Here is an 18,669-nt window from a genome sequence, read left to right on the forward strand (position 1 = left end):
GCAAGGAAGACCTGGCTGAACGGAGAGATTGGGCTGGAACTCAGGGAAAAAAGGAGATTTTATGACCTTTGAAAGAAGAAGCAGGAAATCTGGAAGAACTACAAGGGTGATGTAAGGTTATGCAGGGATAAAAACAGAAGGGTCAAAGCACAACCAGAATTTAATCTGACTAGTGCCCTAGAAGACTGTAATAAAATAAATAAATAAAAACTATTTCTGTAAATACATTACCAGCAAAATAGCTGAGGATAATCCCCATCCTTTATTGGATGTGGGGGTAAAGAGTGACAAGGAATGAGGAAAAGACTGAGGTGCTTAAAGCCTTCCTTGCCTCAGTGGCAAATTAATAGCAAGATTGGTTTTTTTCGGGGTACTCAGCCCTATGAGCTGCAAGAGAGGAACAGGGAGCAGAATGAAGCCCCCATAATCCAAGAGCAAATGCTCAGTGACCTGCTATACCACTTAGATAAACTCAAGTCTATGGGGCCAGGTGGGATTCACAGGAGAGTAGTGAAGGAGCTGGCTGAAGAGGTCCCTGAGTCACTGTCCGTCATTTACCAGCAGTCCTGGCTAACCAGGGAGGTCAAATGCAACACCTATCTACAGGAAAGACCAGAAAGAGAAGCCAGGGATCTACAGGCCTGTCAGCCTGACCTCAATGCTGGGGAAGGTTGTGGCATAGAAGGTCATTTTGAGTGCCATCACACAACACACAAAAGGACAATCAGGGGATCAAGCCCAGGCAGCATGGGTTGTGAAATGCAGGTCCTGTTTAACCAACCTGATCTCCTTTTATGAAAAGGTGACCCACTAAAGTGTAGGAGGGAAAGGCTGCAGATGTTGTCTACATGGACTCTTAGTAAAGCCTTTGACACAGTTTCCCACAGCATTCTCCTGGAGAAACTGGATTCCTGTGATTTGGATGGGTGTAGTCTTTGCTGGGTAAAAAGCTGGCTGAATACCTGGCCCAGAGAGTGGTGGTGAATGGTGCTACCTCCACTTGCTGGCTGGTCACCAGTGGTGTTCCCTAGGGCTCAGTTTTGGGGCAAGTCCTGTTTAATGTCTTTATCAATGATCTGAACTAGGGTGTTGAGTGCACCCCCAGTAAGTCTGCAGATGACATCAAGTTGGGTGGGAGTGTTGATCTGCTGGAGGGCAGGAAGGCTCTGCAGAGGGATCTGAACAGGCTGGATCAATAGGCCATAGAATTATAGAGAACTTGTAAAGAGTCTTTCCACACAGAAGAGCCTGAATTGAAAAAAATCAGATGAATGTTTGCCAGTTAAAGCTGAGCAGAATTAGAAGGATAATTAAAACTTCAGTATATTGTACAGAAGGAATATGTGGTCATTGGGCTAGGAAACTAAGTATTTTAATTAACATGGCTAAAAATAAGTCATAGCAATGCATTATTTTGAAATCTGTATATGACCAAGCCATACTAATGTAAAGTAGTCTGACCTTAAGATCATTATATAATTTTCAGGGCGAAAAATTATTCTCAGAATCAAGAGCAGAGAGAAATATGTAAAGATTTAGTTGTTTTTTCAAAGATTTTAGCTACAGAAATAGATGCTTTTCCTGAGCATGAGTGAATGAATGCTGATGCCCTTTCTTCTCTCTTCTAATTAAACACTTCCCACTTCACTTCTGCTCTGCCAGCTCAGATGAAAGTTTGGAAGTCAACAAAGAAGCAAACTGCAAGAAGATAAAGAAAAACGGAAAGATGGGGGAGGAGATAAACAGTGATGGAATATATGGGAATAAAAGGCACAAAACAAAGATGTACCCCAGTTCATATCAGGGTGACGAGAGGCCTATCAATAAACAACACTAGAGTCAATGGTGTTTTTCAGAGTGTATCAATATGGGCAGAGTGGAAAGGCTCCTCTGCCTTTTCTTAGCATACTATTTCACAAAGATCTTTATCTGTTCAAAGCAATTTTATTATTTCATAATCTACCATACAATATTTTCAGGCCTTTGCAAGGCTTGTAAAACTTGGTACTAACCACACATAACATATTGTCAAACACACAGATATCAGAAATTCCCTGAGCTTCATAATGCTAAAAGCAGAGTAGCTCTGCTACCGAGCAGTGACAGAGAGAAAATACTGTTCTGACTCTCTGTGGCCATCCTCCTGTATAATAAAGCATTGCTTGTACTTTAAAACTGAAGAAAAATATCACTGATTTTTAAATGTTACAAGCAAATATTTCTTAAAACATTTTCTAGGGGTATTTATTTATTTGTACATAAATACAAATCCTCACATGGGGATCCTCACTGAGGATGAAGTATTGAAGAAGAGATTATGATTGGATATGAATCCTGAAGTAGAGGTTGCACAGGACTTAAATGTTCCATCAATTTTAATTGTGGTTTGTTTCAAGGATGGAATCTGATCAGAGTGGGTTCCAGAGTGGATCAAGGAGCTCAAAAACTTAAGTGTTGGCTCATCTTTAAAGGGCAAATGCTAGATTAGACACCATCTAAAGGCCATGCAGACAGACAGTACAACTTTCAGATCCATAGCAACAATTAATTCACTTAATTCATTACAGTTGTGACCTGAATTAATTAATTATTGTTAATCCACATAAACTCAAATACAAACCTGTTGACCAGCCTGTTATGCTTTTGTTTTCTTTATTTTTAGAGCTCTGAGACACTGCTTCTGATTCATTCACATTAAAACATGAAGTAACAACATAGTTTATGGTTGGATTGTTCCTAATAATTAAAAATCAAGTTGTCTCTATGCAATTTAAATGTGGCTAGCAGTACAGCTTCTAGTTAATTCATCTGTGCAAAATGACATCTGTGCAAAATGAGCATCTGCCTGTGTCTATTTAAGCAACATAAATAATCTACTGAACTGAAACTTCTTCATAGTTCTCCATCACTGTGCCTGTTGATTAACCAAGGAAATATAATTTAGTAACTATGTCATTTTAATCATTATGGAAGAACTTTGTACTTTATAATTCATACATACATACTTGCAAGTGTAATATGTTGGAGCAAAGTCCAGCAGAATAAGCACAGTGTGAAATAAGGAATATGCAATTTTGCTGCATTTGTGATAGCATGTTGGAGCTGATTTATTCACTTGGACTTAAGTAGCAGGCAAAGTACAACTGTTGAGAGTGAGCTCATTTACTTGTGTTCTTCCTTGCCAGTCTTCACTTCAAAGAGGTAAGATGCATGCCCAGGGCTGTTTTCTTTGGGTGATTTCTTAATAATTTATAATATCAACTTCTATTCTGGAATTAAACAGATATGTAAATAACTTCAATGTGTAAATATGCGTGAAAAAAGAAAAGACTGACTCATTCAAAAATGCTAAAAGAAAGATGAAACAGTTAAAAAAATAACTCCAGGTTGAAGGTCAAATTTCATGAAGTTTAATTATGCTTGTGGGTTAAGTTTTGATTTCAAGTCATTTAAAATTTAATAGTTAGTAATAGCAATAATAATAGAAGCTTTCAGGGAAAATGATACATGACAGTAGGAAATACAGGCACAGCAAACTTAAATGCTTTAAGGGAAGCACTGTGCCAAATTTCATGGAAGGTAATTTTCCAATTTATTATGATCCTAATGTCAAATGACTAACTTTGCATAAAACAGCAAATTATATGCTAATAGTAAATCATAGTTATTACTGAATAGTTTTAGGTAGAGTAGAAAATTCTGTTTTGCTGGTGTTTTGTATGGTAGGTATAAAACTTAAGTCTCAAACATGAGCTTTATTATGTTGATTTATCTTGAACATTTTTTTAAAAAATGTGCTGAATATTTTTTCACTCTGGAAAACTGTTTGCTGAATCTGCTCTAAGTCATTAGATTTATAAGGAATGTGGTCTTGTTGCAACATAAGCCACTGCAGAGGATACTGGCCTCTGCAGACTGTGTGCTGACACTGGCAGGAAATAAGCTCTGATTGAAGAGCTGTTTGCTGGATCTATTTTCTGCCTTCATCAAAGTCACTGTAGGGAGCCCAGTCCTTAAAAATTAAATTAAAAAAAAAAATTAAAAAATTAAAAAAGTTCGTCTAGAGACTAAATAAATGTGTCCTTTGAGAATATAGGAAACATTCATTATCCTGATTCAGTCTAAACTGTCATTGATACAGAAACTCCCCTTCAGAGAATCTGGGATTTGCCTAAGTGAGGACCGCAGGATTTAGTCTAGTAATAGCCTAAGCCTTCTTGCTGTATCAGATGGAGGGTTACAAGTTCTGTACCCCAAAAGGTGGATAAAATGAGGCTCAAAGCTGTTTTAATTCAATATATTGCACTCTTGCTTTTGGAGAGGCTAAAGGAAAGTTCTTTTTGATTTGTTTATTGAACTTTTGGGTTTTTAATCTGATTTAAACCTGTGACCTATTATTTAAACCTGTAGATAGAAATTCACAAAAAGCAGCATAGTTCAGATGTGCTTAAGTGAGTTTTCCAGTGCATGGAAACATTCCCAGCATTAGGAAAACCATGTCTTTGAGTACTGTTTGAGCTACAGACAGTCAGCAGAGATAATGTTACTGTTTCTGCCAATTTGACCATTGGTGTCTCTCCTTCACTGTAGTTTGGACTCAGGGAATAAGAAATTCAACTCTGATAAATATAAGATGTGCTTTTTCTTTTGTCATTACATTACTCTCAATGGCTTTTTTCATTGCCCAGCATGGCACAAGGTGACAGAGGTGAGAGATGTTCTAAGTGTCGCAGCACGGTTCTCTGTGTCACGGGAATGACTAGTCAAAAATGGGGTGTGAGATACCAGGAAAGGAAAGGTACCTCAAAGATGGAAGAAGCCAATTTTGACAGAGGCCTACTATTTTGAAGCTAGGTATTTCAAAGCCTTTCTCCTTCAGGACTTCCACACTAAAAATCCTAAATATTTCCATTTTCAGCTCTGATCTGTGTTACAGTTCTGTATTTCTGCAGGAGAACTGACTCAGAAGGAAGATGTTGACAAGCTCAGCAGGATTTATGCTGTTCTTGCTCTCTCAATGCACTGTGTCACTGAGCACCAAAGAGGCAGTGGTCCTGGCTAATGCCCACCTTCTCCCCCAGAGAGACTCTGAGAGACTGGGTAATGCCAATGAAAAAGGTACTCACAAAGACAGTGAGAGATTTAGATGCATGCTATGTTTTACTTTATTGCTTTGTCGTAACATTTTCAACTCACGTATTTGAAAGTTAGCCCTGAAAAAATAGTTTGCAACATGATCCTGCCGCAAAGTCCCAAATCTTTAAAAACCTTACTTTGCAGCCATCTAATTCAAGAGAAATCAACACATTGTTGGTTTTTGTGGTTTGTTTTGTTGTTGTTGTTTTGTTGGGGGGCTTGTTTGTTTTTGTTTGTTTGTTCGTTCGTTCGTATTTTTAAATAAAATTCTGTGACATTTGAAGACTTATTCTTAGAACAATCATACCTAGATTACATCTTACATCTTGATACCTAGATCCCATTGGTACCTATAATTGAGGCAACCCTCTGCCTATCTAGCTTTCAAAATCCAGCTTGGTACACTTTTAATACATTTACCAGAGTAGATCCCACATAAAATGTACACAAAGAGTAGTGGGATTGATTCATTTTCATCCCCAGACTAATGGCACTTTGGGGTTTATAAAATTTACTTTCCAAATTAATCTTATTTTCTATAACAATCAGCCTAAAATTTTTTCTCATTATCTGTCGATAGAAATTGTTCTATAATGTTCACTGAGGGGGTAAATACAAGTGTCACTGTGTATATCACTGAATTGGACATAACTATATACATCACTTAAATAATCCTTCTATAAAATCAGGGATTGGAGGCAGGCAGGCAATGTCTACCAGGCAAAAAATGGGATCAGGTTTGGAGGCAGGCAGGCAATGTCTACCAGGCAAATGTTCTAACAACTAGGGTTCAGAGTTGTGTACACAGGTCTGCTCTTTCAGGATATTTAATAATGTCATGCAGATAGTATTGAGATTTAAATTTATTCTATTCATGGCTGTAGATTCTACTAGGAAATGAAAGGCAGAAAACTTAAGACCTCAGAAAGCCTATATACTCCTGTAAATCTGTCTTGAGCGGCTTAGAAGTATCAATAAACTTCCGAATATCAAATATAAAAGACTATATTGAATAATTATTTAACAGGTTTAGTCCATCTGGATTTCTACAAAACCTATGATACAATACAATATTAAATCAGAGATGGTAGAGTTACATTGAGATTGAAAAGAAAATGAAAATGAGTTGGGTAGAAAAGTAAGCCATAAAGTCAAGGTGAGACTGGAAGTATTTGCTAATTATTTATCTTTTCAATATTCTTATGGAGTATACCAATGCAGAAATAGGAATATGATGATAGAATTTAATGATACCATGAAGGAGAGAAATGCAAATATAAAAAGTAGGAATATTATGTAGAAAACCCCACAGATGTTCTTAAGTAATATCACTGAAACAAAAAATAAAGTACAAAATTTTAGGTTTTACTGCAAGGTGGTTTTACTGCAAGGTGAGGACTTTATCAGCTTCAAAGAACCAAACTCCAGCTTAAAGGAAACTAAGCAATACAAATGCAATCCTAGAAAATACCAACAAAGATGTTTTAGTAAGACTTTGAAAGAATCAGTGTCCCCGTATAAGGCCATCTGCAATTCTGTGTGCAAATTATACCCACATTCTAGGAGAGTATCCAGCGAAGAGATGCAGAAAAGCTACTAAGACAAATAAGGAACTGAAGATTTATCTTACATGAAATAATAAAAGAAATTACTTACCCTAATAACTTACCCTAACAAAACAAAGACTTATTAAAAATATAAGTTTTGTCATGGTACATGGGGGCTTATTACACAGGAAGAAGCACTTATTTAACTAAAGAATACTATGGCACAAGAAATGAAGATGGACAGTGGAAGTCATTAAAATTAGATGAGGATTTCTATCAGAGTAGTGACAGTTTGTGAAGTCTATAGTGTCTTTCAGTTGGAAGAGAAGAAATTTAATTATTCTGTGAGAAGACTGTATGATATAATTCCCTACAGGACCAGTAGTAGATAAAATAGTCACTCATGGTCCCCTTCTCTTTCCAGAAAGTTGGGGGCACTTTTTTTTGTTGTCATTTTTGTTTGTTTGCTTTTTATACTAACCAGACTGTTTAGTGTACTTTTGATCTGTTGGTCATGAGACCATACAATACCACTTTTGTTGTATCACAGGGTAACAAACCTTTTTTTGAGTTTCTGAACATTTGCTGCATCTTCTGTCCTGAAGTCTTCCCTCTTTAGCTGAGTGAGTGCCAACCATCTGGGATGAAGTCAGAGTCAGCTTCCAATCAGAAGACAATCATTCACTCACTCTAAAGGACAGAGTTCAAATTCTAAAATTCATTATTTGAGCAGAAATTTACTTTAATTATTTTTTTTTCTCAGACTATCCAAGAGATTGTTTTGAGATTTTTCAGCGCTCCAAAGGAAATTCCAGAGATGGTCTTTACATCATCCAACCAAAAGAGGACCCTATTGTTGTCTCTTGTAACATGCAGGATGGTGGCTGGACAATAGTCCAGCACATTACTGCCAACAGTACTGTCGACTTTGACAGGACCTGGCAGGACTACAAATATGGATTTGGCTCTGTTCATGAGAACCACTGGTTAGGAAATGAATATATGCATCAGTTAACTAGCAGCTCTGTGCAATATATACTTGGAGTTAAACTTGTAAACCTAAATGCTGAAATTAAATGGGGACAGTATGAACCATTCCTTATTGAAGGTGAGGAATCTCAATACCGCATTAGGGTCGGTCTATACAAAGGTAATGCCACTGATGCGCTGACCCTGGACACAGAAGCCTATCTCCATGACAACCAGAAGTTCACCACCAAGGACAGAGACAATGACAATTACTTTCTGAATTGTGCTAAACTGGAACTCAATGACATTCCTGGGGGAGGCTGGTGGTACGACGCGTGTGCTGGAGCAAATCTAAACCGTAGGAACATGATATACTGGCAAAAAGACTGCAACAAGCAACGCCTATGCAAGTTTGCATGGATGATGATCAAACCCATTGAGCACCACCCGTCATCTCCATCAAAGTCCTGCCCGTGTCAGAAAATTGAACTGTAGATAAGCCATGTGTACTTTGAAAGGAACATGGACTTTTTGTCCAGTGACTGAAGAGAACTCACTGACTGAATAATCACACTAAGTAAATATGGTTGAAAATTTGAATTGGGCCTCTGCAAGGGATTTATGATAACATATCTTCCAGGACTGGACCATGTCATAGAAATATGCCAACCACACAAGTGAGAAACTGTCAGAAACTGAGGCCTCTACCACAAGATTTAAATAAACAGAAGATTTAAAAAAATTCATTTTATAGTATTTTAGCCATAAGACAAGCCAGGTATGAAATCCAGTATATGATGTCTTGATGTCTTATACAATATATACATGAATATAAATGCATTTCAGAAGGTTTTGTTCCAATATCAATGTTCATGATTGATCTCCTATAATTGCACATCTTCATATATGATGCATGAGAGAGATTTCCAGTGAAGTGCCTACATTTACAAAATGCATATTGAAGAGTATGTGTACCATAGGGCAGCAACAGGCCTTTTCTTTCTAACTTTAGTGAACAGTATTTTAATTTATAAAATTGGAATTAGCCTTATCTCCCATGGCTTCTTTCCCCATTCACTGACTCTTCTTTTATCTCTACTTTTTAATGATCCCATACACACTGAAATATTCAGCATAGGTTTTTCTTTTCTTCCTTCAATTTAGAGCACCCAGCACTAATGGGATTGTCAGCTTTGCCATTTAAAGCTACTAATCCAAAGCTTACAACACATCTGAATATTTCCCCAAGAAACTCAGACAACACATTTTTTAAAAGATCAAATTGATTTTGCAACTGTTTATTTATTGCTTCATTTTTTCCTGAATATCACTTCACTTTGTTTACCATGATTTGACTGTTGCTTCTCCCTGTTCCACGATGTGCTTCAGCTTTCTCTTTTTTTAATACCACTGTGAGAAAAAAAGACAGCATTGCATTTATTTCACATTTGCTAGCTTCAATTGTTTTGGTACTCAGATCTGACATTATTTAAACAATGCCTTTTTTCTAATTATAAAATAAAATAAAAATTATATATTCTTCTGTTTTAAAATAATAAATAAAAGAATTTTAGCTTTGATAACCTCGAAGACCTTGTTTTCTTTTACCTCCTTTTGAGTTCCTTCACACATTTCTATACCATTGGAATAGCTGAATAATAATTGAGGAGGTTTTATTGTTGCATTATACAAAGTGTCAGGATAATAATTAGATTATCATGTATATTTTCTTAGATATTTCAGTTACAGAAACTCAACAAACAAATACTGGCAAATTCCTTCTTTTTAATTTAAAATATGATAAAATATCATCATTTTCACAAAAATTGCTTCACAGAAAATAAATCATATTGTGTTTTGAAAAGACCAAGACTACCAGGATTATTTAAGAAGATAAATTAATTGGGAAGCAGAAAAGCCAAAAAAGTAATATTTATTTTTTCATGATGCACTGCAACATTTTCAGAAAGAGATACAGCTATGTTGCGTGGGTGACGCCAACCCAGCACACATGTCGATTTTGCAGCATTTGATTTTTTTTGTCCCCTGAATTTGTGCTCAAAGACAGAAGCGTGATACAGGAGGAGACAGTTAATACCTGAATTGAGTTTATATCATTGAGTCAATTTAATGTGGGTTCTGCTGTAATTCTATCAGGATGCCTCCAAAGTTGTAATGAGGATACAAGAAAATCACCTAAGTGCTGCCAGTCTCCCACAGCTTTTATTTGAGTTCCTGGCTATATAGCCAGATTCTCACACACCTTCCAAAAATATGTTTTGAATAACCTTGACATCAAAGCACATAACAGAAAGTCCACAGGCTGCATCTGATCATCAAAGGCAAGTAGCCTGCTCTGCAGCCCACCCTTGGCCTGTTTTGGAGAGTTTTGAAAGAAAGGACTCTGCAAATAAGTTGCATAAATGAGTTGGGCACTGGCAGCCCAAATCCAGCTGCCCAGTTCTGGAGGAACTCTAGTATTAACTAGAGCCCTACAAACCTATACTGATACTGAATTCCAGTACAGGAATTAGATAAAAATGCTATAAAAACTCACAAGAAGTCTACAAGCAAGACGGAAAAAAAAGACAGAAATATCAATTCAGTTCAAACAAAGACATTTAATGGAACTCTGGGACTGAGGTACATTCCACACTTCTAAACAAACCATGGATGGATATTACTATTGGAGCTGAATTTGGGACTAAGTAAGAATATTCCAAAACATCCACCACCATGGAACCGTTAAAAGCGGACTAAATTCTACTTCATAATTCCCTAGCAAAAGACTATCTTAACAGACTTTTTTTCTTCCATTGCTGAACCTTAATCACCAGATTGCAGAAAGGCAGTCCAGAAGGCAGCTGGCCTTCAACACTGAGTCAGTGAAATCTCAGACCGAAGCATGGGGGTTTCCATTCTGTCTGCTCCTGTTTTCTTTTGCCCATCACATTTCTCCTATGCTCTCTCAGCCTTTCCTGATTATACTGTCGCCTGCAGCATAAGAAAGGAGGAGAGTCTTCCCACAAGTATCTGCTGAAACAAGCCTATTAGGTCAAATAAATATCTTTCCAAAATGACAAGGTCTAGAGTAATAGGTTTCAGCTCTAAGCACCTGTGAATGGGAGACGTTCCTTTTTTAACAAGCAATCTCCTAACAATAGCAATGAAATACTTTTCTTCACCTCTTTGCTACTTTGCATTTCTCCCTATCCCTGTTTTCTCAACTGCAGGAAAGACAAGCACATTCTCACATACCGATACCACATTAATCAACTCAGAATTTATTTATTTTTGTCTTTAAAAATCATTCAATTTTCATATGAGAAAATGCTTGCTCTTGTTTCTGATTTCTTGGCCTTTCATGTAACTTTTTTTATGTGTTAACCGTAGGTTTAAAACTATGACAAAGTGGTTTTAGGACCGAAAATCCTGTGCATCAATAAATTAACAACATTAGCTGTCCCACCTCGTTCTTATTTCCTAGAATTAACAAGGAGTGAGTCCTTTAGTCACTCTAACATCTTCTGCACTTCAGAAGGCATCAGGGCCCAGGCAGAGTTGAATGCAGCTGTGCTCCGCAGCTGGTATCCTCCTCTGCACCCTCTCTCCACTCTTCCTCCCATAGCTGAAGAATTGCACACCTAAGGAGGCCTTATGGACAGCATACAGTAAAACCAACTGTCTGACTTCCACTATGTCTAGGTAGCTGCACCATGTAAGGAGTAAAAGATATTAGAGTTTATATCTTGGCATTGTAATCTGGGGATTCTATATAACCCCCAAACTTAAAATGTCTACTGAAACAGGAGCTATCAGCAACCTGGGTTTGGAGAAGTACCTGTTGAAAAGAAAACTTTTGAAGGACTTCAAAGATTTGGGTTTTTTTGAGGAAGACTGACTGATATATCAGCAGATACACATAGAAGCGAATGGCATTTAGTGGCTAACAGCAAAAGTATCGAGTAAAAGGCAGCACTTTTACTGAGTGTAATGAAAACTGAAGTTCCTTAATTCTGAAGAAATACACCTACCAAGATAGAAAGAACAATTGCAACACCATCCCTTTCTGAAACCACTAATAGTCACAGATTATCTCATGTTTTACAACACAATGTTATCAATTTTTTTAAACTAGTTATAGTTATGGCAACACTATTAATAAAATCATAAACAAGATGCTTATTTGAATGGTCAAAGTTTAAGGCATTATGACACAACTGTTAATTGTATGTGGAAGAAAACTTCTTAGTGGGTTCAAAAGGCAGCAACGGAGACTTGGGATGACCATGTATGAAATAATTGGCTTCTCTCTGATTTGGTAGGAGGAAAGCCAAGCAGTTAAGTGAAAAGACACAATATCCATTTCTGGAGTTAAGATTTAGCAGGCTGTTTCAAAACAGAAAAGCCACTGATTACCCAGCAGCTGCAGGAGCATTGCAGGAACTGATGGAGGCCTTGGAGTCCCCAAGGCAAACACTGTGGGCATTTCAAAGGAAAGTTCTGACCCTGCTTTGTAGCTCATAAAAGTAGTGAATGTGGGCCATTCTTGTGGTTTTTTGTTTGTTTGAGTTTTTTTAAACCTTCTGTAATATCAAAAAGAAGGAAGCAGTGTGGAGTTTTTTGGGCAGAGTTCTTTCCAACAGAGGGGCACCTAGATGTACACTTCACAGCAAACTGACTGTAGTAACTCCAGCTTGATTGTTAGGTATATCTGAGGAAACAGGTTTTTGTTTCTCACTAAGCCTAAGTAAGAAACATATTCATATTCTTCATATTATTTCTATCTGTATAGAAAGGAAAGAAAATGAATTTCAGAGGAAAACTACATCATTCTGTCTGTTTGTTTGTTTACCTAGAGCAAAGAAACCAGGGAAGGCAGCCGTAATTAGGTCCCCTAAAAATTACAGAGTAACTTTAAAAAGGAAGCATCCAAAAATTCTCTTTCAATATGAAGATTTTGGGAATCCAAAACTACGAATGGGCAATTTGGAAACTGTTTCCTACCACAAGTAAAGAAGCATCTTACAAAATCCTATTCAAAATTCAGAATCTGAACAAAGTCCACAACTATTAAGTTCAGTTTTAAACTGGGTATCCAGTTCCATAATAACTACATTCTAAGAGAAAACAGCACCTTCCAAATCGATATGGGATTCTTTATTTGTTGTAATGACTTTTCAGTTAAATTTAGCATGCTTAGCACACCTCAGTGAGATTTTTATTCCTTCAAGGATGTGACTATCCTTACCTGCATTTGCATTAAGATTTATCAGTTACATTAATTTGACATGTTCAGGTCATCTATCAAATATGACAAGGAGGCAATGTCACAGATCACTGAGAAAAAGCCCTATGTGCCAGATAAAATGATCAGAATTAGAGATGGGGACTTTTTATGAGACTCAGCTCTGAAACTGGAACAACATCTAAAGTGTGATGAGAAAGTACAGTGAAGAATTTTGCTTTGAAGTCCATCACTGCCTCTGGATCTAGACTCCTCAAGTCCATATTTCCCAGTGCAGGGAATGAGATGAGGAACAAAAATCCACAAATAAAAATAATTTACAATAGTTAATAGCAGTTAATAATTGACATGAATAGTTGAGTAGGATAAGAATTATTGGCAACTGAATTGTATAATTAATGGAAAAATATTCTCTATCATATTTTACAGGTTCTTAGACTATTTTCTCTGTAAGTCTTTTGATTTCATTCTTTTGTAATTCAACAAGATTTTTTCTATAAAGGAAACCCTTGCATTTATGGTCTATCATGACTTTCTGTCCTTTGCAAAGCTCTTCACTCTAAGTAGTCACGGAAAGTGCACAACGGTATCCAGGTGTTCTATACCTGTTAAAAAATTCTGGGAACTATTCCAATTATTTATCTACAAACATAAATTATATTTACAAAAAATTAATGTTAGTTGATAATTTATGGGGATCTGGAACATACAGGGAGGCTGGCATATATGAAAAGGTAGAGGCAAAAATCCTACCCCAAGTCTGTGGGAAAATTCAATACTCAAAAATATAAAAGCTGCTGGGTCTCTGAAAAGTTTAGTTAGGGATGTATATTTATGCATCTCTATTGATAATACATACATATATTTGTGCATATATGTATGTGTATGTAATTATGTATAAATAAAATGTAATTTTACAAAAAACATTTCACTAGTCCATGACCATAACCAATTATAGGATCAGTAAAAATGTCATTATAACTACAGAAATACAGACAACAAGATTGTCCTACACTGCAAAAGTCCCACAACACTTTTCAAAGGTACAAAATATAATTAAGTACTAAGTGATACTCTGATGACAACCACATTTATCTTGTGATTTTGATTTCTTTTTTAAGAAAAAATATCCTACATAACAGTAAAGCAACACATACCTCTTTATATAATTCTTGATATTTACAATGTCCTCATGTTTGGCCATGTAATCTCTCACATGATTAAGTGCTAGCAGCATAATTTGAGCACATATTTCACAATTATAATAAATCAACATTGTTGCATCCATCACCATGTATTTTAATACATTAGCGGAGCACAGAGTCCATAAACACTTACAGAACATTCTTCAACAGAAATCGAAACCAACAAAAAATATCTCATTTAATTTCAGTAGAAGCCAATGATTCATTTTAGCAATAACAGTGCAGCTAGCAGGAACTGTTACTGCCTCATAAATTTTGCCATTAACTACAGCTTTTGCCCCAGAGGGGCACATTCATTTGCTAAAAATCAAGCATAGTTTACTGAATGTCTGATCCAATGTAATATAAAATAAAGCCACTATAATAACCAATGTGTACATAGTTACTGTACACAGGAAAAGCTCTGGATAGTGACAGAGCAAAGTTGATGAAAGGGTCTTTATAAAAACCTCTGCTTTCCTTTAATAAGTAATCATATGCTAGCGCACAAAAAATAATAGGCACAGTACGGTGCATTACAAAATCAATCGTGAATTTAGAGAATATATTTTTACATTATTACACTGCTAACCTTTCACTGACACAATTTTGCCCTATGGAGACTGGGGATAAAGCAAGTGTTAATTACTTGTACTGTGATTGTTGAAATGGTGGAATTATTTATCTGTAGGGAAATTTTTGATGGTATGATAATTTAATAAATTATACAAATAATTTCACCGAGAGCAATGGTACATTCATGATAACTAATACAATCCCTGAAATGTGCAACTGGGTCATGTCACCACTATAATGTCCCACTAACGTGTATAGCAGATATTATATGAAGATTGTCCCAAACTAATATTCCAGAGTATCTCACTCAGAATTTTAATAGAAAGGCTAGAAGTGAATTTGAACTTTGAGTACTCGAAGATCTTTCTCATTTATTCATAAACATTTGTTTCCTTTACATCTTCATTCCTCGTGACTCCTGTTGTCATTAACTTTGTTTTCTCATGGTCTTTCCTGAGGCTTCTTGTTTGTTCCTGCCAGAAAGAGGCAGGTCAGCAGCTCTGTTCCAATGGCCTTCTGCTGAAGGCAGCCCCTTGCTTATGCACCCAGTCAGTGCTGCAGGACTCCTGCCAATCTATCACAGACATCAGTCAGGCACAGGCAGTTCAGCCTCAGCACCAAAAGCCCCAGCAAACCTCAGTTAGTGGCCAGTGCCTCAGGTCATTGTAACTAGGCCAGTACAACCCAGTCCCAGAAGCTATAGCCACCTGAGGGGTTGACTCCAGCCCCCGGTACGGTAGCAGAAATGGTTCTGCTGGACTAAAAGACAGTACCTGAAGGTAACTTGTGTTTCCAAGCACCTGATACTGACTAGTATTTGTAAAGCTATTCAAAGACAAAAAATGTAAAGTGTCCTTAATAGTTTTATAGAAATATTCAAAAGATACTTTAAAAAATCTTTCAGGGATGCCAATTCTGTCACTGTTTACATACAGGTAAACATACAGTGCACCAATCCTTATTTTTCTCTTGTTCTGCATCATTCCATCAGTAATGGAAAATTCTGGGCTCAGGGGAAGCACAACAAAGGTGATTTGGAAAAAGGCTTTCCTTGTGTTGTAGATAGACTGTATCCATTATGCTTTACAGTCAGTATTGCATAAAATTTTAAAATTTCCTTCAGAGGTACTGGGAACTGGAGAAATTTAGAGATATCTGCTAATCAACACCATTTTTGCAGATGACAGTCACTTGTATGATGGATTGGGACTGAGATTGGGACTGGCTTCTTCATATACAAAATACATTATCTATTCCCTTCACTATGAGCCCTTCCAATGTCTCCACAAAAGTCCTCCTTAAAGTGGAAATTTTATCAGTATTACAATTTCCTGCAATATGTGTGTTCATTTTGAGTATTATTAATCTCCCTAACCATTTAGTATTGGGCATGACAGCATTTATCCCTTTACATATTCCTTGTTGCATTTTAACAGCAGGTGGAAAAGTCTCAAAACAAAAGTATTACAAGCTCCATTGCTTGGTACATTGAAAACTCAATAGACAATACACTAGCAAGGAATTATAGAAAGACAGGGAATTACAAGGAGAAAGACGGGATGACCTAACCTGATAACTGGATGATCATCCCAGTCTAATTTCTAGTAGTTCATAATTTACTCTACATATTCTTAGGCTAAAAGAAAGGACATAAGACCCCAAACATAGTCACTTTAATGCAGATCTACTGCATAGTCGAAAACAAACTGTGTCGTTCATAGCAGCCACTGACTTTTTATCCCAAGCACGCACTATTTTCATGCAAAATTTAACTTATCAGCAGATTTTTTTAACCACTAGACATATAAAGCAACATCTTTGAAAAGACAGAATTACAGTCAATTTGCTAGGTTACATCAATATATATTTCCCCTTATTCCTTATTCAAAAGCAATTATGGCAGTCTGGTATTGCCGTGCCAGTATAGTTTCTCTTCCACTTTTTTCTTTTTCCACTGGCAGAAAAGCAGCATCTTAAAAGTCTTTCTGAAAGTTTTATTACAGAGGGCATAACACATGGGGTTAACAGTGCTGTTCACATAGCATAGCCAATATCCGAGGTGCCACAGTGTTACTGGAATGCATTCAGGGCAAAATGTGGAGATCAAAACCATGATATTATAGGGAGTCCATGTCATGATAAAAGCCAAAAGAATGGCACTTAAAGTCTGTGCTGCTTTGCGCTCCTTTATAAGAACCATCCGTTTCCTTTTGGTGATTTGGTTATTTATATTCGGATCCATGCTTTTGATGGAAGGATCCTTTGACAGAGCAGCAGAACAAGGAGTTATTTTTACTTTTTGGCAACCATTGTTGGCTTCCTGGGTGCCATCAGTTTTAACCACCAATCGGAATTTATAGGCTACACATTTTTTACTTTTCTGTATGTGGTCTTTGGCAGGTGACAAAAAGTATTTCTGGTTCTCAAAATCATTTTCTTCAGGTTGGTCTTTGACAACAACATCTGTACTCTCATGAAACTCTTCTGCCTTACTATTAGATGGACTTCCATAAGTTACTTGGAAAACAGAGTCAGTGGCAAGTTTATCCTCCTCTTCTGATGATGCGTAGCTGCTGCAGGTGGTTAACTGGTCAGCCTTGGCCCAGTCGATACAAGTACTCGCTGCCTGAGAGGCTTTCGCCGTGGCTGACGTACTTCGACTAGATGAAGACCAAGAAGCCTGACACCTCTCTCTTTTGACTAAGTTTTGTTGCTTGCAACTGAAGCAAGACTTCAGGAGAGCTTTCTGAGGCTTTATTGCCTCAAACTCTGCCACAGACTCTGAACCCTGCAGTTCAGCAAGGTCCTTGGTACGTTTCTCTGTCTCTTTATAGATGCGGCAATACAGAATGGTCATCACAGACACTGGAATGTAAAAAGCAGCAATTGCAGTACCAAAGGTGACAATGGGTTCATCTAGAAACTGTATCTGGCACTCTTCAGGTGGTACTGTTCGTTCACCAACAAAATACTGCCAGCACAAGATTACAGGTGCCCACAACACGAAGGAAATTAGCCAAGCCAGACCAATCATGATGCCAGCTCTTTTGGGCGTGCGTTTGGCCCTGTAAGTTAAAGGCCTTGTGATGGAAAAATATCTGTCAAAACTGATGACTAGAAGGTTCATTACTGAGGCATTGCTAGCTACATAGTCCAGTGCTAGCCACAGGTCACAGGCAAGGCTTCCAAGAGACCAATGGCCTATGAGTATATAGGACGTATAAAGGTTCATAGAAAATATCCCAATGATGAGATCTGCACAGGCAAGGCTCAGCAAGTAATAATTGTTGACAGTTTTGAGCTGACTGTTAACCTTAAAGGATATCATTACAAGAATATTTCCCACTATGGTTATTAAGCTTACAATTGCAGTTACAGTGCCAATAGTAATGACTTCCCAGAGGCTATGCCCCTCTAACTGCTTATGGTTGATTGATGAACTGTTTACAACAGTAGAATTGCTGAATAAATTGACTCCCATTCTTGTTCTTGGTGTATTGTCATCAGGATCTTAGCAGTGTTGCATATTAGTTTCTGTATTCAAAAACATCCTTTTGGAGATAGCTATAAAGATCAAAGGAAAAAAACCAGAAAATGAAAGTACCTCATTAAATAGCACAGACTTCCATTAGAATTATCATAAAAACACCTGTAAAGCAACCTATCAAATTATTTGTGTTCTCCTTTTGCATTTAGGTTATTCTTCCTACCATTGCGAACATAACTAAAACCCACAAATGTACATCTTAAGACAATGTACTCTGACATTTTATGTCATTTCAAAAAGCAATGTAACTATTGTTTGATAAGATAGTCAATCACACCAGCTCCTACATTTTGAATACCTTAGGAGACACCTTATTCAGAAATGAAAGAAAAATTATTAACAGGTTTTTCTATTGGGCATATAGCATATAGCTAGTGTAAAACTGGTAAGATGATCCCTTTTTTTAAAGCAGACACTGGTTCATCACTACTGAAGTCCAGCTCTAAGTCATTAGGATTCTCT

General features: G+C 37.0%; 2 protein-coding genes across 7 annotated transcripts in view; one reads left to right on the plus strand and one right to left on the minus strand.

Annotated features, from left to right (window-relative positions):
* The first annotated feature begins 17 nt into the window (after positions 1-17).
* On the plus strand, positions 18-9,170 carry LOC108504567 (fibrinogen-like protein 1-like protein). 2 transcript variants are annotated; one of them, XM_017829738.1, is made up of 2 exons: positions 18-5,118; positions 7,447-9,170. In XM_017829738.1, exons 1-2 carry the CDS (start codon positions 4,974-4,976, stop codon positions 8,145-8,147), a joined length of 846 nt encoding a protein of 281 aa, XP_017685227.1. In that variant the 5' UTR covers positions 18-4,973; the 3' UTR covers positions 8,148-9,170. The 2 variants fall into 2 exon arrangements, with proteins under 2 accessions (XP_017685227.1, XP_017685228.1); XM_017829739.1 differs by having other exon boundaries at positions 18-5,100.
* Positions 9,171-14,984: 5,814 nt separating this feature from the next.
* CHRM5 (cholinergic receptor muscarinic 5) overlaps positions 14,985-18,669 on the minus strand; it is a 55,969-nt gene continuing 52,284 nt past the window's right edge. For all 5 annotated transcript variants that reach the window (XM_017829732.1, XM_017829730.1, XM_017829731.1 and 2 more), the window contains one exon: positions 14,985-18,224. In XM_017829732.1, coding sequence (XP_017685221.1) covers positions 16,555-18,141 — 1,587 coding nt within the window. In that variant the 5' untranslated portion in view covers positions 18,142-18,224 and the 3' untranslated portion in view covers positions 14,985-16,554. The remainder of the gene's footprint in view (positions 18,225-18,669) is intronic.

The sequence above is a fragment of the Lepidothrix coronata genome, unplaced genomic scaffold, assembly GCF_001604755.1.
Source record: "Lepidothrix coronata isolate B3197 unplaced genomic scaffold, Lepidothrix_coronata-1.0 Scaffold168, whole genome shotgun sequence".
NCBI classification, from domain to species: Eukaryota; Metazoa; Chordata; class Aves; order Passeriformes; family Pipridae; genus Lepidothrix; species Lepidothrix coronata.

Bases quoted from the DNA above. Each gene is read 5' to 3' on its own strand.
- LOC108504567 (XM_017829738.1), top strand. From the start codon at position 4,974: ATGTTGACAAGCTCAGCAGGATTTATGCTGTTCTTGCTCTCTCAATGC. The intron at 5,119-7,446 runs GTACTCACAAAG...TTTTTTTCTCAG, and splicing joins GGGTAATGCCAATGAAAAAG to ACTATCCAAGAGATTGTTTT.